Here is a 23,587-nt window from a genome sequence, read left to right on the forward strand (position 1 = left end):
CTCGTCAATGCAAGTGATGTTGGCAACCTGTCTGATCTGTAATGTAAACTAAGAATGATAGAGAAGGTCTGATTTCAAAATGGCACTCAAAATTAAACTCGTATTAGCCACATGGATTCTTATAATGGAAGTACTACTGAAAGTTCTCAAGTGCTTCCAACATTCTGCATGCATTTCTATGCAACACCAAACGTGACTAGAATATGCTATTAATAATATGGTAAATTTATAAAATTGTGAAGATGCATTTATAGAAAATAAAATCCAAGGAGAGCAAGTTAAACATTCCCTAAACTCCACAGTTTTATGGGATTTTTTTTGTTTTCACTCGGAGAACACCTCTGCAGTTAATTTTTTTAGGGAATATCTCTAAGCCAAATGCAGCCTAAATAAGAATTAAATCAATAAGCCAATCAGTGGCTTACCTAATTAATATGTCCTCTGTGTCAGAGGATGTTTGTTTCTTGGTGCTGAGATAGATACATCAGAGGAACACAAGCTGGTCACCCAAGAAGCAAAGTGTTGTTGCAGTTTGAAAGTAGCACAACATTTTTGTTGAACGTAAGAAGTAATCTTGCTTTTCCCCAAAAAGCATGCACCAAGCAGCGTTCAAGCGATTGCACTGGAGATAAATGTAAATGTAGAAGAAGGTAGAAGAGAAAATTTGACTTACTCCCTCAGGCCCAAATAAACACACTAACACAAGGCTAATGGCTATTTTAATAGCATCATTAGGTTTAGAAAACATCCGAGATCAAGTCCAACCTTTTACCAAACACCACCTTGTTAACTAAATCACAGCACAAAGTGCCACATCCAGTTGTTTCTTAAACACTTCCAGGGATGGTGACTCCACCACCTCCCTGAGCAGCCTGTTCCAATGGTTAGCAACCCTTTCAGTGAAAAAAATCCTCCTGACATCCAACCTGAATCTTCCCTGGCACAGCTTAAGGCCATGCCCTCTTGTCCTGTCACCGTTTGCCTGGGAGAAGAGGCCAAACCCCATCTTGCTACACCCTCCTTGCAGGCAGTTGTAGAGAACGGTAAATTCTCCCCTGAGCCTTCTCCTCTCCAGACTAAAGCCTGGCTCCCTCAGCCGCTCCTCACAGGACTCAGCCTCCAGACCCTTCCCCAGCTGCACTGCCCTTCTCTGGACTCGCTCCAGCCCCTCAGTGTCCTCCCTGAGGTGATGGGCCCACAGCTGGACACAGCACTCGAGGTGTGGCCGCACCAGTGCCGAGTACAGGGGGACAATCCCTGCCCTGATCCTGCTGGCCGCACCACTGCTGATCCAGGCCAGGATGCTGCCGGACTTCTTGGCCCCCTGGGTCCATGCTGGCTCATGTACAGCAGCTGTCGACCAGCACCCCAGGTCCTTTTCCACTGGGCAGCTTTCCAGACACTCTTCCCCAGCCAGCAGTGCTGCAGGGGTTGTTGTGAGTCAAGTGCAAGATCCAGCACTGCACCATATTAAACCTTACACCATTGGCCTCAGCCCATCAATCCAGCCTGGCCAGATCCCTCTGCAGAGCCTTCCTGTCCTCCAGCAGATCAACACTCCCATCCAGCTTGGGAGTCTTTTGCAAACTTACTGGGGGGGCACTCTATCCCCTTGATCAGATCATCTCTAAATGTAATAAACAGGAACAGTACTGATCCTTGGGGGACACCACTGGGGACCTGTTGCCTGCAGCAGTATTCCCCAAAACTTTGGGGCAGGCTGTCCAGCCACTTCTTAACCCAGCACCTGTTCAAGCTGTGGGCTGCCAGCTTCTCCTGGAGAACGCTGTAAACTGTTGAAGGCTTTACTGAGGTACAGAACTTTGGAATACTGGAATTCACTACAAAGACTTCTACCTCACCAGAACATGAAGGATTTATTTGAACAGACAATCTCTGAGATCTGGATCAAGCTTTTACTTCTCTTAATTTACCTTCTCTTTCAATTTACCTGAAATTTGGTCTATCTCTCAGAACAGTTTAAGAACAACACAGGCAAGCAAAATTACATTTAACACGACATTTTCATTGTCCTTATTTCCTTATATTTCATGTCTGTGTGTTTCGCTAACTTTACAGCTCTATGATGCTTTTTAAAACGGGAAACCAAGTCACCTGACTCAGAACTAGAATATGAACCCATATTTGCCACATCTCAGGCCTGAGCCCTAACAAGTTGGTTACTACATGTTTTGTAGTTTGCACTGCAGACTTGTTTTGTTTACGTGTTTAAATTTCCAGCTTTTACTCTGCAAACTAATGAATACTTGCAAAACCTTGGAACTTCTTACACTGCAATTTGCTTGGGTTTTGCCCAGTCATAGAAACTATTTTTCAAATACATCTGAGAGTCTAGACCATATTAAAAGAAGCCTGATTATTACTAACCCCAGCTTGCACAGTTGTCAAGACAACAGTGAATATCATCATTAACAGAAACTGTTTCTAGCAAACTGGAAATCACAGTTGAAGCCTCACTCCCTTGTTCATATTATCCAAAACCATATGCAAATATATGAATGCAAAAGAAAATTCTAAATGAACTTTGGTATCTTTTATACTGATTCAAACAGATAAGCAAACTTTCCTTTCCCATCTCCAAGTATGAATAAATATCTCTCAATTTTTCTTTAATAACAAGAAGACTACACAAAAATACACAGCTTTAATTTTCCCTTGCAAAGCTTTCACACATACTCAGTGTTCACAAGACAGACCATATCCACATCCACCTACGAGTAGGACCCATTTACATATTAACACCTCACCAGCCTCACTGATTGCTCACTGCCTGAACCCACCAAGGTGGCTTACCAACTCAGTTGATAAGTAAGCAATTGCAACACTAGATTTGGAAAAGTTTCATTTGAAATGCTATGGCTTTGTATGACACCAAGCTTATGAGATGTATACTAGACACACGTCTAAAACACATAGCAACATATATACAGTGTTCAAAAGCAATCTACCACCTACTGAGTGGTGACACTCCAAAGGGCTGGGCTGCTGTTGACAGGCTGAAGGAACAGGCCTACAGAAACCATGTTTAAAAGCTAATAAATACCAACCAATATCACCACCACCGCAAAATCCTGTCCCTAGGGAGGAACAACCCCAGATACCAGTAGAGGCTGCAACCAACCAGCTGGAAATCAGCTTTGCAGGAAAGGCCCTCGGGGTCCTGAAGGACAAGATGAACCATGACACAGTCCCTGCAGTAAAGGCCAGAGGCACCCAGGGCTGTGTCAGGTAGAGCATTACCTGTAGGTGGAGTGGAGATTCTTTTCTGCTCCCCAGTACTGGTGAGACAGACCTGGAGCGTTGCATCCTGTGCTGGGTTCCCCCGGCCAAGGGAAACAGGGATGCACAGGAGCGAGCCTAGCAAAGGGACACTGAGGTGATTAAGGGACTGGAGTGTCTGTCGTATGGGTGAGGCTGACAGACCTGGGGACATGCAGCCTTGAGCAGAGAAGGCTAAGCCGTGAATCTTATCAAAATGTATAAATACCTGATGGGAGGGAATAAAGACGACAGAGCTAGATTGTTCTAAGCAGTCCCCAGCAAAAGGACAAGAAACAACAGGCACAAGCTGAAGTAAAATTCCGGTTTAAAAAAAAAGCAGGAGAGGGAGGGTCGGGAGGTGGGGAGAGGGGGTTTTGGTGGCTTGTTTGAGTTTTGCTGTTGTTTAATGTGAGGATGTTTGCTTAGACAGTTTGTGAAACATCAATCCCTGAAGATAAAAAATCTCGTTGGATCTGCTCTACTTGACCCTGCTCTGAGCCAGAAAGATGGTCCAGATCAATGATCTCCAAAGCAGAATATGTGCAAGACAAGCCATGTCAATGTGGGAAGAAAATATTTTCTGCGCAATTAATAAATGATTTTTTAAAAAATTAAGTAGTCTTTATTTCATCTTTATCTGTCTTGCTGGGTTTTTTGTTTGTTTGCTTGTTTTTTTGGGGGGGGGGTGGGTTTGGTTTGGTTTGTTTGGGTTTTTTGCTTGTTGGTTCGTATTTTTTTTTAATTTCCATTTTTGGGTGTGTTCTATAATGCACATAAAATATTAGGGTAGTTGTAATACATGTATAAACATAGAAATATGATGCATGCTCAAAAATATTTTGCTGGTAAGCAATCAATAAAATGCAGAGACCACAGGTTTAGATAATCTTCAATTCCCAATTTCATCTATTCTGATTCTCTCTCTTGACGATGAATGGGTGCCTGTACACAGAGCGAACTGATTCAGCAGGAAAAAGAATTCCTGCCAGCTGATGTCTGCTGCTTTTTGAAATGTGTCCTTTTTAAACCCAGTAACTCACCTAACCTTACTTTCGCAATTTATTGCTATCTAATTTGATATTAAATAACTGAGCTTGGATTCCTGCCATACTTCTAAAAGTTACTTTATCATTTGAGGGGGCAGGGGTTTCATTACCGTTTGCTTAATTTTAAGACTCCTCAAGTCTACTCTACCCTACTTTCCCAGAGGAATGCTTACTGTAGCAGTCCACATTCTGGCTTCACCATCTATGAAAAGACTACCAGTGTCAGCACCCAGCTACGCCACTTCCTGCTCCTCAAATACTTATCTCCTTGTAGCAGACAAACCAGACTAAAAGCTCCTTTAAAATCCAAGATGAAGCTTTCCTGATCATTTGCATCCAGATTTTTCTCAGTGATTATATACTAAAAAAAACTGTTTAACAAAAGATCAGTGCTTTTACTTATGCAACCTGACATTATAGGTATATAGCTATATTTTTCTGCCAAGTTACTACATGAAATACCCAATTAATTTATCATATACACAACCAAGGTAAGCAAAACAATAGTCTGTCCGTTTATAAACTCCAATTCAAAAAGCTAATGGATTTTTATTATTTACTTCAGTTTTGCAGCTGTATTAAAATATAGTAATAAATAAAACATTTGGAGTACATTAACAAAATAAGCAAAACATTAACTGAAGTGAATGCTTTATGATTTTATGTGCAATCACAAGTAAAACAAATTCTTACAATACCATTCTTTATATACTGAATAATGGCAAACTACTATCAGCTCATTATCTCATTCAAAATCTAAAATAAATGTAAAGTAGAAATAGAGAGAGTTCATAGGCTTTGTGATAATTTCAAAATCCTTCAGAAAGTTTATTTTGCATACATCTATATACATAAACAAGAAACATAATTTTCATGTAGTCCTTAATTTGAATACTGAAGAGCTGGAAGCAGAACAAGACCCTTCTTGGATATTAGCATTTGTTTATACAGAGTACAGTGATACTCATAGACTAGAAGACTGAAACCCATATTAAATTGACCATTTTTCTCAAAGACGAAGTTAAAATGGAAGGTCTCGTTCCAAACAGTAGCACTGGGAAAAAGTGTTCATTGTATTTCTCATCTGGCAGACCAGTAGTACCACTCTGGGAAATCAGAGAGGATTTGGGCAGACTGCCCACTCAAGGCTCATCTGAGATCCACATATATCCACTTTGCTATCCAACTAGGATTTTTTGTTGCAGTTGCTTCCATGCCCACATGATTTTTGTGCTTTTGTCTAATGTGCAACCCTCTTCACAAGCTTCCCTCACCCAAAGCAGGCGGGTACCTCATAATACTGAGGTCAGCAAATCTATGTCCTCTCATGCCTGGTCCAACGTCCACTCATGTCATGGAAAGGAAAATGAACTTGAATCTATAAAAATGTTCCATTTGAATTACATATGTACAGATAATCTTGGGATCCAAACAGAAAACTCGCGCCACCTAGTAAATGAGATGACTAAATAGCAGTCAAAAGAACCATACAACCCAAAATAACAAGTGTGTTTTACACACATTTTGAAAAATATGCACACCAACACGCGTATACCTTTCTAAATTAACAATTTTTCACCTTTCTTGTGGCACTTGAGTATGTTATAAAAACACACTACAGTATAAATTCATTAAGTCAGATATTTTCTTTAGCTCAAAATAAAAAGGCAACTAAGGAAACAACCAACTATGTACTAGTGACTGCAATTAAGAGAATTCCAGCACTGCACAGTATCTGTCACTCTTCACAATCAATAACTATTTCTCAGAATGGCTTGTACACTAGCAGAAATAGCCAGGATACAAATTTATGAGATAGTAAAGTGCTTTTGCACAGCAAAGAATCATGAGAATCTTCTAAACAGAAGATTGTAACAGGTTTGTAACAGAACCATGACCTTTGAAATGCCAAAGCTCCCCTTGCTATTTAATGTAGATCACCAAAGAGCTGTCAGATCCTATGTTTTTAAAATATTATCCCTGCTGAGTCATGTATTGCAAAACATCACAAACCTGAATACTGCTACAACAACAGCAACTTGAAATCCAATTTGTTGGAAATACTAAAGGTAGCCCCATTTGCCAAAAATTCCCCAAATCTTTACTTAAATCACTTTCCATTTACTGACACTACATGCAAGATTTACTTACACAGATAACCAACCACATTGGGAGAAAACCCTAACCATATGAAGCAATACAAGCATAAAGCAAAAATCACTATTAAAAAGATGAATGCCATTATTTTTACAGTTATTTACAGCACTGGTAGCTGAAATCTTCAGAATACCTTTTCAAACAGTCATTGTACATGAGATGAGCACGAGCAGTGTACATGAGATGATGTCATGAACATAAGTCACACAAGTCAGGTCATTCACAGATATCCATAAATTTAAAGGGATAATAGACACAGTCAAGCCAAATAGGGACATTCATTTTTTCACATAGGTTCTTAGGGGGGTTATTGTTGTTTTTACTTTTTACTGCCCTGTTCAAGTGTGAGAAGTTACTCTGATATCAGGCAAGTGAGATGAAGCACTATGTTTGCATCATTGCATTTTACTATCCAATTTCAAAACCTTTAAAAGTGAAGCTTATATAATTTTCTGATTCACAGATAATACTATAAATAACATCTTCCTAATTATTTGGTGAGTTACTTTAGAAAACCTGTCTTCAATTCCACCACCTTTCAGCATAGTAATCTCTCCCTTTCCCAGGCACTATAGCTGGCAAGTTTCTTTGGAATCCTGTACCCAGATACTCTGCAGTGTAAGTAAGGATAGCAGAAAATTCATCTTCTGACTAATTTTAACCTCCTCTAATAAGGATTAAGTGCAACAATATGATGATATTAAACAAAATATACATCTCTACAACACATGAAGGACCAGACAGATTTTTACATTCCATTATCAAAACCAAAATCATGTAATTGTGGTGATAAAATCAGAGTACACAGAAACTACATATATAAAAATCAAATTCAATTTAAACCAAATACAGGTTTGTTCAAACACCATTGTACAATTGCTTTAACACTTACAGAATTTAGATGAACAATATTTTCATTCACTCACAGTTTAGTATAAATATAAAGCAAGGCACCCCTTAAGCATTTTAAATAACAAATTAAACATTTACATTTTTTACTGTGCAGTCAGGCTTAACATTTATGCAGCTTCAAAACCAAAGTACAGCCTCAAGGGAAGCCTCTCCACTGACAAATTAATACCTTAGAGAATAGAGCTGAATGGTGGCAATGAACTCATTTGTTCCCCCAATAATGAAGAATGACTCTTTCTTTACCACATCTGTGACTGTTGCTATGGTGACCCAGACTTACCTCATTGCTTCTCGAAGTGCTCCTCGTTCACTAAGAGTCGTGTGCTTGATGTCATCAAAATTATTTTCCAGTTTCTCACAGTTCTACAACAAATGGACATACCCATGTAAGGCTCTTTGTACATGTATTAACAGTATTCAGTATCATGCAAAGAAACTGATTTATATTATGTTACCTCAAATTATGCATTCTGTTTTAATTACATGGGAGTCATTAAAAAGACATTGAGAACTCAGAATTAAAGTAAACATGAATCTTATTATATGGTTGTCATGGAAATCATACATTTTCCATATTGAAATTTATAGAATTTTTACTTTTTCTTCTTTAAATTTTTTCATTTATTTCTATGTGAGGCTACAATGCTACTATAACACACAAACAGGAGAACAGAAACCTAAATGAGCATTTTAGAATTACAATAAAAGTCATAAATTCTGTCCCAATAAAACAGGCAGTGTTGTTGGAACAAACCAGTTATATTTAATTTAATTTAATTTTTAAAATATAACAGAAATTGAAAATATTGTTTACAGACACCTCAACCACAATGTTTCCTCCAGATTAGAGCTCATCAATATTTCTAAAAGTAATATGAAACCAATAATTTTGACACAATAAATGAAGTAAAACTTTGATATATTCTGTAAATTATTACTAAATGTGTGACTGGTTCCATTACTTCAGAGCACTGATCCTTATCTTCTGCTGCCACAATGACAGTAAAATTGATTCAGAAGATGCCAGGAAGTGCAGCAATTTGTGTCTGTGCAAAGTACAGCTGAAATACCAGCGAACAAGAATTCGCATCTGCATCCTCCATAGGATTTTTATATTCTCTTGAGGCATCATCAATACAGGAGGCTTTTAGGCTACCCCTGTTCACAACTTTCCCCAATACCAAAAGTTACCTCTGGGAGGCATAATTTTGCCATATGGGTGTAAAAGAAACAAGTTGCAAGCAGAAGAGTTCCTATTGCTAACAACCTCGAAGGCAAGATTGTCAGGCTCTATAGGCAGCCATAATTTTAAAGAAATTATGGGCACTAGTATTTTGTCATATTGCTTTCATAGCATTTAATAAGTGAACTAATTTTTAAGACCACATCTTAAAACTAGTTACAATAAATACAATAAGAGTTACCTATTTTTTTTTCTTATTTGCATTGACTCTTTCTTTTCATAATTACATTCAATCTGAGGCTACAAAAGCATTACTGAAAAGGAAATTATTCGATTCTTGTAAATGACCTAGCAAGATACTTTAGCTTGTCCAATTAACATTTAAACTATTATTATTTTTAGATCAGATTACAGACCCTTTAATACAAAGTTTTAACACTTTTAACAATACATATCTAAGAAGAAAAATAACAGACCTACACATATTTGGATCTTTTGAGTCTTTTTTCTCCTTTCTAAAAACTACGCATGTCACATTAAGTCTTCTCCCACAGTTAAAGTCGTTTGTTTGTTTATATTACAATCAGTTGTCCTTTGCATGGCAAAATCATACTCTAAGAGTCAAAGGGATTGCAAAAGAAATATGAAGTTGTACAATGAAATATTCCATTATTCAGATCAGGATACACTGACGTTCAACTCCAAGCACATACAGGCAGGCTGGTCATTTAAAACATATAAAAGAAATCCAAATCAACAATACTAATTCATGAATAATTCTCGATTCATCAATACTAAGAGGCAAGTACCTGTGCCAGCAAAATTAAACCTCCCATCCCCCAGAAAAAGAGAAGCCAGAGGAAACAATTTGGAATAGCACTCCAAGAGCCAATGTTTAACAATCCTATGTCACTAGCACCTCCTGACAAGTTCAGAAAATTTGAGCACCACAAAATTCATTCTTGACCTTGCGATACAAAGCACGTAAAAATGACAGATGATCCAAAGCGTGCAGATTTTTATCAAATGCAAGTAACTTGTCTCAAGATTGTACAAGCTAAAATAACTGGTCCTGTCCATGTAGAAAATGCTGAAATAAGTTTAGTTGCTATTTGTCTATATAGACCATACTGTGTTAATTGGCTGGAGGACAACAAAAATAGCCAACATCTAAAGAAAATGCTGTGATCATTTAGCTTTACACACAAAATGCTCCATCTCAACTATACACCCAATATAAAAATTGCCACATAACCCACAACAGAAGAAAAAAAAAATTACAGATTTAAATAGATGCTGTACCAATTCACTTGGCAAGAAGATGAACTTATTTCTACCATTTCTGAGAATTGTTTCTGGACAGAATCTTTCCCAGCTACTTTTAGTCAAATAGCTCTCATGCAAGGTACATTATCATGCACATTATAGGTACAGTAGTTGGAGAATAAACCATAGAGTCATTAGGAGAAAATGAGATAAAAACTGAGCCAGAAGCAAACTCATGAAGGGGAATAACCTCATAGGATCATGTCATCAGTTACTGCATTTGTACTGAATAGGAGAGTAAGAAAATGCTGATCATATCCCACTGCTTTTCCACTCATGCAAGCATGCTTGATCCACTCAGAGGAAGGAGAAAAGGGTGTCTGAAATACCAAATATAGACATAGCTACAGGTGCATAGATGGCACTTCATGTGTCTGAGCATCAGCTCACATGTGATACCTGTAGATCATCTGAAAGGATATCAGCTTCTGAGAAAGACTACCAGTACCAATTGTAAGCATGAGAACACTCTGAAGAATATGTCTGAGAAATGAGGAAACTTCAGTAGACCACGACCATGGTGAGATCTACATTCTGAAGTATTAAATCAGTAGCAAAAAGTAAGCTCATTCTATAATCCATGCCACTGAATAATTCATATGTATAAGCATACTGCATAGGACAGCGTATTTTGGTCCATAATATGTCACAGATTTAAGTCTAATGAGCAATTCAAGTCCAAGGTGTTTCATTTTGAGCAGCTAAAGTAAAAAAAAAAAAAAAAAAAAAAAAAAAATGGCAATTAATGAAAAAATTGCTTTTGATGGCTCACTGCCAAGTGATTTTTTGTGGGTATAGATACAGTCTAGAAGTTTTAATTCTATGATTCAATAATTATATAGCAGTCTATATGTTATCGCTGTTGGCAGATTTGTAGTTCTGCATGATACTAGATTAAATATCATCCCTGAGAAGCTTGGGAGGAAAATTAAGTACAGAGTTCCAGTTTGGGACAGGTCATCATAAGTCAAAATACCATTACATGGAAAAAAGCCACATAAGTCTAAACACAGCTTCTTATAGAATTCTAGGATAAATACTTAAAATTCTTCTAGTGTACCAAAAAGCAAAAGCAGGAAGCATGTATTTATCTTTTATCTATAAATAAATGGCTTATTTATCATATGAGATCTTAAGCTTCATGACAACTAGTTAAAAATGGAAATGTAGACTGGATATTCACAACTATCTGTGGCATCATACACCGCATACTGGTAAAATGTGTAACCAAAAATGAGGAAGATGAATGAAGTGTATGAAGGTGAGGAAGAAGGAAGATTAATGAATAAGTTGAAAAGCTTTTCCTTTCATAACCACAAAAACATTACCTTTTCCTGCTACAATTTCTTTTTGTTAATAAAATAAACTGAAAGCTTTGGGACCAAAGACTATGTGCTCACAATTCTGTATTGTCAGTTATTTTAAGTGACAAGTCCAAAGTACTCTGAAACTGGTTGAAGTAATCTCCTGCTTTACAGCAAATTTGGGAGGAAACTTCCAAAGGGGTCCCTCTAGAAAGCAGATTCAAGTGACCCCTCCCCAAATGATTCGGGAAAAGATTTCCTTGGAGAAAAGTGGAAAAAACTTGTCTATTTAACAAGCAAAGTATTATTCACAAGTATTAAAAATGATTAATATTAAACAATGGAACCTCTCGCTCTTCTGAAGAGATGCTAAATTCAGACAGTCCTTGTCGTGGGGTGTAGCTCGACTCGCTCAGTCTCTCATCAGCTCCTCCTGCTCTGGAAAATTCCACATCCCAGGCCTGGGTGGGCCACAGGTGTGAGCTCCTGGAATTTATGTGGGTTTTCAGTACAGAGCAGGGACCATCAGTTCCAAGAAAAAGAAAAGCACAGTCTGGGGAACTTCTCTGCCTCAGCTAGCTAAAAACTACCTAAAAGCAGAGGAGAGCTCTCTCCCGCTGTCCATGCTGCAGACAACACAGTCCGTGAGAAGGAATGCAGGGCAGCGAGTGCAGGTTCTGAAAACACACTGTGCACTTCTTCTCCACCCTTCACTCCCAGAACCAGACTGAAAGGTGCAGAACTTAATATCCAGCATAAACAGAACAGACAGCTGGGGATACAAGCATCACAAAGTCACACTAGGACAAGTAACCATCTAGCTCAAGTAAGAATAGAAATAAAGAAATCCTCTAGTTTTAAATAAAAACCTAGGATATTCTGGCAAAAGTGAAGTCAAACTTTTTAAAACCCATCTCAACATTCAAAAGCTTAGCTTTCTTGGGTGTATTTGTGTCTTGGATGAAAAAGCCGTTCTTCACTTGGCCCCTTGAGTCAAACGAAGAACTTCTCAAAAGTAGCCCAGATACCAACAGAAGTCTATTGCCTGGTATCACCACTGAGGATCTCCCTGATCACAAAACCACTGCTGCCTCTGCTCTGCCATCACAGGAGTAAGAGTCAGTCTTGAGAAGACCATAACTCAGACTTGCCCGTTCTGTGACTCAGCAGGGCTCAATATGAGCCCCCTGCCATTGAAATCAACCATAAATCTTCCAAGTATCAAAACAAGAGTGGGATCACACTAAGCCATATCCTGCTACTTTAAGTCTATCCTGAAATACTTCCCTGAAGACTTTCAAAATTATAAATAACATCTCTACACACATTTTGAGATAGTTGAGAAACAAAAATCTTTTGTACTGACAACAGTATAAGACCTATTCGAAAGCAGCCTGCAGCACTGAAGTTGAGTAGATCTCTTATCCTTGTTGATACATTGCCAAATTAAAAGCCCTTCTTGAAATAGCATATCTCTCTTCTGTGAAACAGGTTTTTAAGATCAGTACTACGAATTCATTGCTTCTGCATGGTTTTAGAAAATTTTCTTAGAAAGCTTGAGTAAATCTCACATTTTCAATGTCGAACATTCTGTGTGTTAAACGTAAGGAATGTACAGCAATTGAAAGACAGAACTGCTCTCACCTATTCAGTTCAAATTTACTATTACCACTAATGCTAAAAGAAATTAATTTTTCCCATTTTCTTCTTTATAATCCATAAGAAAGGTTCCTAGATTATGTTGTGTCAATTTCCTATTGTTTATGCAGGCAAATTTAATTTATTGATTTATTAAGTGTATTTGTACCTAGATAACTTAGTCCTTAAAATGAGACAACCTGGCCCAAATTCTGAAGTATTTACTAGCTCATTGTGATATTTTAACTCTTTATATTTAAGGAGGTAGGTTCCAACAACAGATTACCAAAACTGTTGGGGACCTACAAAATCTACTCTAAATACCTACATCTGGGACAGATTCAGCAGCAAGATTCTCAAATTTTGGTCCAAAAAGTCCTTAAAACTTCAAGTTCCATACATGCTACAAGGGTGACCACATCAGCTACCTTTTTTTAAAATTTTGGCCATACTGTAGAAGTGATCTCCTTTAACAAAGTTGTAACAAAAAAGCTAACTATTTTGGGGGGACTGTGTAAAAAAAAGAGTAGAAAGCTGATTTTCATATTGATCTTCTTATTGCTATATATGAAATGTTAACACAAATAATCACTTATTCCAGAAATGTGAACTATTTCATCAGCAGAAAACTTCAGAAATAACAAACTTGTGTTTTATAAACCTAAAGCAACACTATAATAGCAATCTAAACTGTAATATATTGCTGCAAGGATAATTATTAAGGGAAAACACAGCTGACATTTTCTGATTTATGCACACAATCAGAAATGGAGTCCAAGGACTGTGACATAATTATCTTCATGCTAACAATTTTTGTAAATCTCTTGACAGAATTTTAGCTAATTTTAAAATGCCTTCTGAAGATTAGCACTTAAAACTGTTGGGGAAAATAGCACAATTTATTAGCAAGGGTATAATTGTAAACCTTCCAAATACTCATTGTGAATATCATTTAGACAGTAACTCCTGCTTTAGCAGCTGGTATATAAGACTCCAGTTTATGGAATCTTGAAACAACAGAGAGAGTAGAATCTAATTAAACAGGATTACATGCCAAAGAAAAATATTAAAAACAGACTAATAGTCAATTGTTATGAATTTGAAATAGCACATATTTTGATGTGAACTGTGCTTTATTTCAATGAAACCTAAATATTCTTAGTAGACTCCACTCTTGATTTGGAACAGACTGTCTTTCTACACTAAAACAACACAAAAAGCTAAATGATTCCATTGATCTTCTCTCAATGACTTAAGCTCCCATCTGCTATAGGGTAAAATGATTTACATATATTGCATTTATTTTAATGTTATTCAAGAGCCAATAGATGTATTCCATACATGAAGCCTCCTGAAACTGTCTTCGTACTGAGTCAGAGGGCCTTACCTTAAGAGACATCTTAAAAATTAAACATGTAAAAGGATTGTTTGATCCTATCTGTAACATATCATCTTTGCAATGTCTGCTTACTAAATTCCTTCTTCCTATTTGTTGTGACTCATTCTCAAGGGGTTCTTTTTCCAAAAAGGGGGAAAGAGTAGCTTTAAACTGCTAACTGACCAGTTTTTCACAAAGGAAAAACAGATCCTTTAAAAAAAAAAAAATCAAAATACATACGTATTCCTAATATCTGCAGAAAGTATATTGAGCCCTCAGGTATTTACATAACATTTGACTGAATGCCACTCATAATACATGAACATTTGTTATAACATTTTTTTTCATTACGTGATACAGTCACATTGGCCAGACAAGCTCTTAGAAAAATATAGATATTAGTACATCCAAAAAAGTAGAATTCCAACAGAAAATCAGCCTAAGTGTTAATAATCAAATAAAAGTCAATTGAAAAATCATTAAATAGAATTGTGGGATGCTTTAATCAATGCCTTATTAGCATAACCATGTTAATTTTCTCAGGGGTTTTTTAGCAGTATATTAATTTAAGGCACCAAAAATAGCACACATGCAAACTCAAGAACAAGTATCACGTTTTTTCCACAAACAGGAATATACTGCTAATACAGGATTGATACCAGGAAATAATCGTGCATGTGCTGTTTTCTGAAATGGCAAACATGGAGTTTTGTTAATAATTATTACAGAAATACCACAGTTAAAGCAAGGGGAAATTCTGAAGTGAAAGTAGACAATTTTGGAATTTTTTAACTTTTCCCAGTTTAAAATATGGAACATTTAATCCTTAAAGACTGATAACCATAAAGAAGTTAATTACCTGTTAAACATATTTAACACTTTAGTTTGCAATTTTACTGGGGCTGTGAAAGATGTTCAGTTCAGAGATGGCATTCTGCTAGCTTCCATTTCATGCTGTTTCACGCACAAATTTCAAGTGGCAAATTTATCACAGCCTTCATGTTCACATAAGGGTATGGTATCTTGCTTGAATTCAACCTGCTGTTGTCAGAGCAGATGCAGACACCACGTGTTTTGGCAGTGGATAACACATCAGATAGTAGTGATAGAGGGAGGGTGAGAAAAAACATTCTGAAAGGACCAAGCATGCCACACAAAGAATAGCAGACCAAGGAATTGAAAAGAATAAAGAGCTACAAAAGATATGCAAGAAACCAGCGGCACAGCTGGAAATAATAATGGAGCAGAGAACACAGATGATGCCACTAACTAGACAGGAGAATTTATAATGCTCCTTTCTCTTATGACTCAGCTTTAAAAGACAGAGAAAACTTCCAAGGAGAAAAAATAAAAATGAAAACCTTTGCCTCTTTCTCTTTGCAAAACAAACACTAAACTTAATCAGCAGATGAATGAGAAGACTTGGCAACAAACTATTGGTCTCTCTGCATCCTAAGGGACACTTGTAAGACTGCTTCCCCTTATGGGACAGAGTTCTGTAGTAGGGAACAATATACATCATAAATATCAAAAGCTTCATCTAGATACTGTTTCTTTTCTAACGTGGTGCAGTCCTGCCTTTTTAGTCTTGGAGAACCTGGTATTCTCAACATGAATTTACAATGTAATTCTTTAAAAGAATGAAGTTTAAATAAAGACACAGGCCTTTCGCAGAATTCCTAAATATACTATTTCTACTTGATAGTGAAAATATAACTGATGACTAAGAAAAAAAATCCCAAATGCTATACTCCCTTCCCCTCCTATTACTTTCACATACCTCAACCCTGCTTGCTTTACCCTTGGGATTCTTTACTCTGCTTAGACAAATATTCTGTTGACTCATTGAGATTAAATAAAATGAGAGTATGCAGGTAAAGACCAAACTCATATTGAGAATTAACATTTACAGAGCTCATAACCTGGGAAAAAAGGAAGACTCTTTAAAATGTGGGTAGAACTGTACTCCTAAGGAACAGATTATGTTCTTGACCTTCAACAAAGAGCATAAGGAAAAACATACCCAAAAGCCCTTGCTCTTTTAGAACCCAAATGATTAAGAATTTAAGGAATTAACCCCACATGTTTGAAAGTACTAACTTAGATGATACCTCTTATTTTTCATGCATAGCTAAATAATTATCAAATATAAAAGTTTTTTAAAAATTAAAGTTACAATTAAATGCTTAAACACCATCGTGTAACAGTGCAGTCCTGCCCTATGTAGTGGAATTATATGTAACAGGCTTGCTTCCTCAGCCCAAGATGCCACCTCTCATCTCTTACATGGCACATTTTATTGTCCAACAGCAGTATTTTTCAGACAGCCCACAACAAAACATTTTCTTTCATTGTGCTGTTGCACCAGAATTTTAAAAAAAAGTAAATAAAAATTTTCCCAACCAGTTCTGCAGAAGCTAATCTGCTTCAGCTATTTCTCATGGGTTTGCGTAAGATTCTTGCAAAAAAACCTGGGTTTGGGAGGGGCAGAGTTAATTTTCTTCGTAGCAGCTGCTCTGGGGCTGTGCTTCAGATTTGTGCTGAAAACAGTGTTGATAACACAGGGATGTTTTAGTTATTGCTGAGCAGCACTTGCACAGCATCAAGACTACAAGCAAGGAGGCTGGGAGTGCACAAGGATTTGGGAGGGGACCCAGCCAACCCCCCAGGACAGCTGACCCCAACTGACCACAGGCATATCCCAGACCATATGGAGTCATGCTCACCACATAAAGGAAAGAGAAGGAGGAGGGAGGTTCAGAGTGGTTACTCTCTGAAATATGGTTTATTGTGCATGGTGGTACGTCGTTGAAGGCTGGAGTTGATCATCTTGGAGGTCTTTCCCAATTCTAGTGATTCTATGATGGTGTTTGTCTTCCCAAGTACCCATTACTTGCAATGGAACCTGGCTTTCCTGAAGGTGGCTGAACACCTGCCTGCCACAGGAAGTACTAAATTAATTCCTTGCTTTGTTTGCATGTGCAGCTTTTGCTTTACCTACTAAACCGTCTACGTCTCAACCCAGAAGTTTTCTCACTTTTACCTTTCTGATCGTCTCCCCCATTCCATCGGGGTGGGGGTGAGCAAGTGACTCCAGCTCAGGTTAAACCACAACAGCAAGGTCATTCTGAGGTCCTTCTCTCCTAATATTACAGATCACATCTTAGATTGTGTCTTTCTATTGCCAGTAATAGAAGCACATGCACTGCTTCCTTCCACGTACTACTTACTAAATTGTGTGCTCCAAATTCTCTCCAACATCTAAAAGACTTACATAAAATTGTATTTCATTCCCCTGGAAAGAGCCTGAGAAGATGCTAGATACAATGCCAACAGCTGAGGAACTGTACCAAGGGATTAGACTCGCATACAGTGAACACTGTAGGATTCGTGACTTCTGGGCTCCAAGCAACCTCATGTTTCTATCTGGCAGAAGGAGTGGGAAAAATCCCATCCTCTGTCTGGTTGGCTTAGGAGAAGGAAACAGCAACATGTGAAATACTTCAGTGCTGTAACTGAAACAATTCTACAAAAAATATTATTAGGACATCACCAGGTATCTGACCAGGCAAATTATCTGGAGAAAGGTATATACACTTCTGTTCTGGCTTACCGTGTTATCTGAAATTAGCATCAGTATCACATTGCTACTTAAGTAGCAATGAAACAATATGAAACTGAGACTAAATTTCCTCAGAGGAATAACTGGAAATATTCAATTCACTTGAGAAGTGTCTACCCAAGTCAAAGAAATAAGTCTTACAAAAAAAGACTGCAGATAGTAAACCACAAGCCTTGTATCAAGACCTTCGTACAGTTGTGTTACATGCTGGCATTTTGTTTCAGATTTTCCATCACTATCAGAGCTCATGAAAGCCTGAAGAATAAAAATAGTAATAATTAAGTAATTATTAAATAATGATATTAAATCTGAGGTTCATTCATGAACTATGGACACCTTATGCAAACACCCAACAAAATGTTACCTGAAGCTCTTATGTTTTTAACTATATGTTAACTCAGAAGTAACTGTAGCTGACAGGAGACATGCCAGGAGAAGACATGTGAGTGAGTTGCCAAATCATGTATCTTTGGGGAAAAAATAATAGGCTGTATTTTCTCTTCTATTTCCATTTTCTTTGAGACTCAAAAGACATGTTCTTGTGCTGAGATGTCCAGAAAAGCCAAGTATATGAGCACATTTTATATTAATTGCCATCTAAAATAGCTAAATCAGCTATTGTAATTTAGAATTTTCTAAAATTTCCTTTCTGTTTTCAAAATACCATATAGAAAAAAAATTGTACAAAGACTACTATAATTACATGTATCCCTTACTGTGCTTAGCAATAACCAGTATCTCAAACCTTATTGCAAAAGATACAGTAAGAGAGCAACCTCCGACTCTGTAATATACATGGGGTTGGAAAAAACAAATGGAAGTACAAAATAAAAAAAGGAAAGCATGAATAAGAATGCAGAAAGACTCACAAAGCTATTTAAGAGTCAACACAACTACCTATTTTTAAATATCATGCATCAAGCCAAGTTAGTCAAAACAAAAGCTTACACTCATTGCTAAGAAGGCGGAAAGTCAAGTCTTGGCGGGGAGGGTGTGGGAAAGGAGCAACAAAGTAGGACACTACAAACACTTAACATGATTTTTCCGTTCTCAAAAAATATTCAGAAAAATCAGAGGTATGAGGCTATTACAATGGTTGCAGATCCCATGAAGTTATCACCATCTGTTGTGCCATCTATTTACAGACACACAGGCATAATCAAAAATAAGGGAAAACTGCTCAAATAAGTGCAATCTTCTTTGAAGATACCATGCCTGCTTAACAACCTTTAGAATCTTCCAAAAGAAATTTAAGAAAATAAGTGGTATTGATTTATTTTCTGTAAGAAATCATGTGAACAAGAACTTTCCTACACACAGAAATGAACAGGGCTTATGTATAGCTACATCTTTCAGCAAGGCATTCAAAAGAGCATTAAGAGAATACCACCGTAATGCTGTTTGTTTATTCACATGTAGCTTGAGAACAACATCCAGGATAAATATATTGCCTCAGGTCTCAGTTCCATTTACTGTGTTAGAGAGAAGAGTACTAACTACTCAATACCTCACCATGGCACTATGCATTCTTCTAGCTCTGTATCTCATTTACTGTCTTCTTTGGCTTTTACTTCTTTGGAAGTTTTCAGGTCGCAATCTGAATAGTTTTCTTCTCCCAAAACCTTCTGGCCTGCCTGCAGGTAGCTCAGGCTGCTATATTCCCCTTCTCGTCAGTCTCTTGAAAATTGCTATGTTCAAACTGAGGTGAACAATACGAACATGCCCCAAAGCACCTTCCTAGTAATTCCCAAGCAATCAGGGTCATATGGAGCCAAGATACACCAGAAGAGAACTGCAATGCAAGACTCCTAGATTGGAATTTGGCTTAGCACTCTTTGGAGGAGTCCAATTTGGGTCCCACAAACAGTGCTCAAGACATTAGGACCAGGTAGCACAGTTCCTGAGCTAATTAAATAGGTCTCACAGCCAGGGTGGCTCTGGCACAGAATTTTCCTCACATTGCTATGCCATTCAAGCCTATAAAATGGCTCTAACCATTGCAAGTGAAGGCCCTTCAGTTCCCTGAACACTGCACAGGACAAACCTGCCCCTGCTCATCGCGTTTAACTTGGAGAGTATAAACAACCCACTCCCCCCTGTGCGACCAGTGATTGACCTAGCACCCTTAGTATAATCACCCACATTTTTTCAATAAATTGCAATAACCTAGTTTTAAAAATGCTATTTCCAAACAGACAGATTGAATAATTTCTAAATAACACTGAAACTCTTATTTTAAATTATTTTTCGTCTCTGGGAAACATATTGGACTTATTAATCAGTCCCCAGCTCCTGAGTATCACTGCTACTACTGCGTATGTGCAAACAGAGTAATAGGAATGAACAGGATGATGCAAATCAAAAAGAAAAAAAAAAAAAAAATCATTCTTTTAACATCATTACCAAATTTCTCCCTTTTCTTCTTGAAGTAATTTTTATCTCTGACTTTTAATTCTTATTTTTATGCACCAGTTGCCCTGTTTCCCTTGTGTATACACTGTTTGAGCTTTCAATTTTTAATTTTTCTTCAATAGTGCCCTATCTTTTCTTTTTTTTTTTTTCCCCATAACTTGGGAAAAACCTGCTCTTATTTCCTCATGCTTGTTTACTTTCTCTCCCCTAGTCCTTACAAATTATTTGATGTCTCGTGGTCGTTTAATTATGTGTCATGGCTTTTCCTTTCTTACATTTTTATACTGCATTCCTTTATTCCACTCCTGCAGCTCTCTGATTTCTATGTGCTTGCTTAACTATTACCCAAATGGCTCCAAGCAGGACACACTCAAACTGAAGAATAAATAAATTAAAAGAAAAATACTATCTGTCGCCATGCAGTGTTGCCTAGCAACACCCTGTACCTCTCCACAGCTTTTCTAGAGCCCTGGTGGCAACAGAGCTTTTCAGACTTATTGCTACAAATATATGCAAGATACTTCTCACATTGTTTGGCCATTCACTGACAAATAAATGCAGAGGAAAACATAAATGAGAAAGAAAAACTCCAGAGAAAGCATCAGCAACAGCACAAGAAATGGCGACCTACTCCGATGCACTCTGCCCTCTTGTCTCTGATGTACTCTGTAAAACATGTGCAACTTTTACGTTATTGCTGTTCACTAATACTACTACTGTTACAATCTTTGAGAAACAGAATGTAAATAAGATTTCTTATGCAATTAAAATGTGTTAAATTCAACCAGCTCTTAAATACTGCGGATGCAATACTGGCTGAGATTCATTTGCTTCTTCTGAAAGCTTTACTCTAAAAAAAGATAACCTGCAGATTGTATGTGGTAGGAAAGATGGTCCAAGCATGGTCAAAAATGCAGTGGATTATAGATTCAATATGAAAAGATTGTCAATATTTATTACTTCTAATTACTTCAGACAGGACAGAAGTGAAAGCAAAGTGAATTCTCCCCCCAACACTTTGTCTAAAATGCAAGTTTATGGGCTCTGTCTTCAAAAGTTAGAACCAAATGCACATTAAGTCCACACTTCTCAAAGTATTGATGATTCAGCATGAATTAGACTGAGTTGCAAAGATACTAAGCTAGTTTCACCAATAGACACTTCCCCCCCCCCCCAGCAGTGAAAGACTCCTTTCAACAAGCAAGTACCTCTGGGAAAGAAAGTGGGTGAGATGATACTTATTCAGGATTAAAACATTAAAACTTTAAAGATATTTAGAGTCTTGGAAGAAGAGTCAAAAACTAGAAATGCTAAAACAAAATGTAACCACATAATTTAGCTAAGGACAAACCTACAATGAAGCCCTGCAAAATGATGAAATGTTTAACATTGTATTTCTGAAGGGCATCAAAAATCAGCACTCTTGCTTGGAAATTTTATATATAGCTAAATCAGCCTCAAAGCAATTTGATGTCTGCATGGCACTTGCACCAGCAGCAAGTGAAAAGAAAGTAAATCCGAGAGCACATACACCTTAAAAGATATTTAACAGCATTAATCTACGTCTATCAGCTACAACCTCTTACTTTGTAAAGACAGGATGCAAATGATCCACACAAATAAACAAAGGACAGAAACTATCATTCAGGTGCACAATTAACCTCATTCCCAAAGTAACGATCATAAAAATAAAAGGCTGAAGTAAGGTACATAGAGTTGGCTAGAGAACACAGAAGAACCCATAGAGCATACTAACCATAAAACAAACGCAGGCATTTGCACAGTCAGGCACTTAAATTTAAAATGCCTAAAAAAGGTTTCAAAACTATTTGGCTGCTGCACATACATGAAGCAAACCCAGTTTTAATTATACAGTTAGATGCTATTTTACATACAAGTGTTCCATGACTTAGAAAACACAACAGAGAGAGCACACCTAATGATTAGCCTTTCAACATTTGGGCTTAGCGTGCAGCCTTGTTTACTGGCCACTAACCAGATCCTTACTTGAAGGCAGACACATTTTTCCCCATGAACATTTCAATAACACTCACCTCTATGTATCTGATGTGATTTAAAAGCAATTGGTTCTACATACTATTAATTTTTCCTTTTAACAGGGAGCAATCAGCATATACCTGAGCCTGCTCAGTCACATCCCCCCAGTCTAAAACATTAAAGTGTACAGGAGACAATCACAGTTAGCCTCTTTTTCACATTCACTTCACATTTAGATTTTCTTATCCAGTTCATGGAACCATCACCCTCTGATCAGCTGGTATTTCTAAATCCTCTTCCTGCTTAATTCCAGGCATGAGGCTGTTAGTCATTCTCATCCTCAGCCTTTGGCTATACACTCTCCTAATTGCACTATTAAATTTATTCTTATCTTTTTTTAATCTAAACTTCAGTGTCACACAGTTCTTTATGATGTTCTAGTTCTTTCTGTATTGACAGTGCCTGTCAACTTTCACGTAACATGCTCCTAATATTTATGTCAAGCTCATTAATGAAAACATTAAATGTTATGAATTTGAAGACCGATCCTTCAAAAAGCTCTGCTAAAAGCTCAGCAGACCTTTTTAAGCACTTCTCACTCCCATCTCCTCTCTAGTCAGTTCCCTATCCATGCTAGTATTCTAATCTAAGCAGATGACACTTCATTATTAATTAGCAAAAATAAAAACCCAAAACCCTCGTTAGTGTGTCATGCTTTATCCCTAAGAATAAATCCCAATATGCCTTATTCTTCCATTTTCCTTAATGCATTTAATAAATATCTGCTTCAAAATTTGTTTTCAAAGTTTTGCATGCTGCCAACATGAGACCAAGAGAGCAAGAATTGTCCACTGATTCTCTATCTTTTAATACACACAAACTGCATTGGCTATTCTTTAATCAAGAACTCGCCCTACTACAAAGCTTGTAGTTTCACATCTCAATTATTCTGTGACAGTCCAAGTTTCCCTTCTGGCCTCTCTGGGATAATTTCCACTTCTGCACTTTTCTGTCCATTTAGCCACCTCTTGCTTTATTCCCATTTTACTGAAACCAGGACAACTACTCACAAAGACTTCAGGCAATACCTGGGATGTTTAATCCTATCTTCACACTTACTTTGCTTGTTCTTTCATTTCTTTTAGTTTAAATAGCTTAAGAGTCTTCTACTATTTGCTTTATATAGCTGAATAACCTTTTACTATTTGTTTTAATTTCTTTCACCCAGAGTGACTCAACTTGACTTTTGAAAGTTCTCATTTTTTCCTCTGTATTTCCTGCTTTGCCAATCAATACCATTTTATTCAACTCCTTATGGGTAATCCTCAT

General features: G+C 37.2%; 1 protein-coding gene across 5 annotated transcripts in view; it reads right to left on the bottom strand.

Moving 5' to 3' along the window:
* The window catches only part of DPYD (dihydropyrimidine dehydrogenase), a 350,974-nt gene that overhangs the window by 284,776 nt on the left and 42,611 nt on the right, over positions 1–23,587 (bottom strand). For all 5 annotated transcript variants that reach the window (XM_040073309.1, XM_040073306.2, XM_040073312.2 and 2 more), the window contains exon 3: positions 7,678–7,760. In XM_040073309.1, coding sequence (XP_039929243.1) covers positions 7,678–7,682 — 5 coding nt within the window. In that variant the 5' untranslated portion in view covers positions 7,683–7,760. The remainder of the gene's footprint in view (positions 1–7,677; positions 7,761–23,587) is intronic.

The sequence above is a fragment of the Hirundo rustica genome, chromosome 9 (assembly GCF_015227805.2).
Source record: "Hirundo rustica isolate bHirRus1 chromosome 9, bHirRus1.pri.v3, whole genome shotgun sequence".
In the NCBI taxonomy this organism is placed as follows: Eukaryota; Metazoa; Chordata; class Aves; order Passeriformes; family Hirundinidae; genus Hirundo; species Hirundo rustica.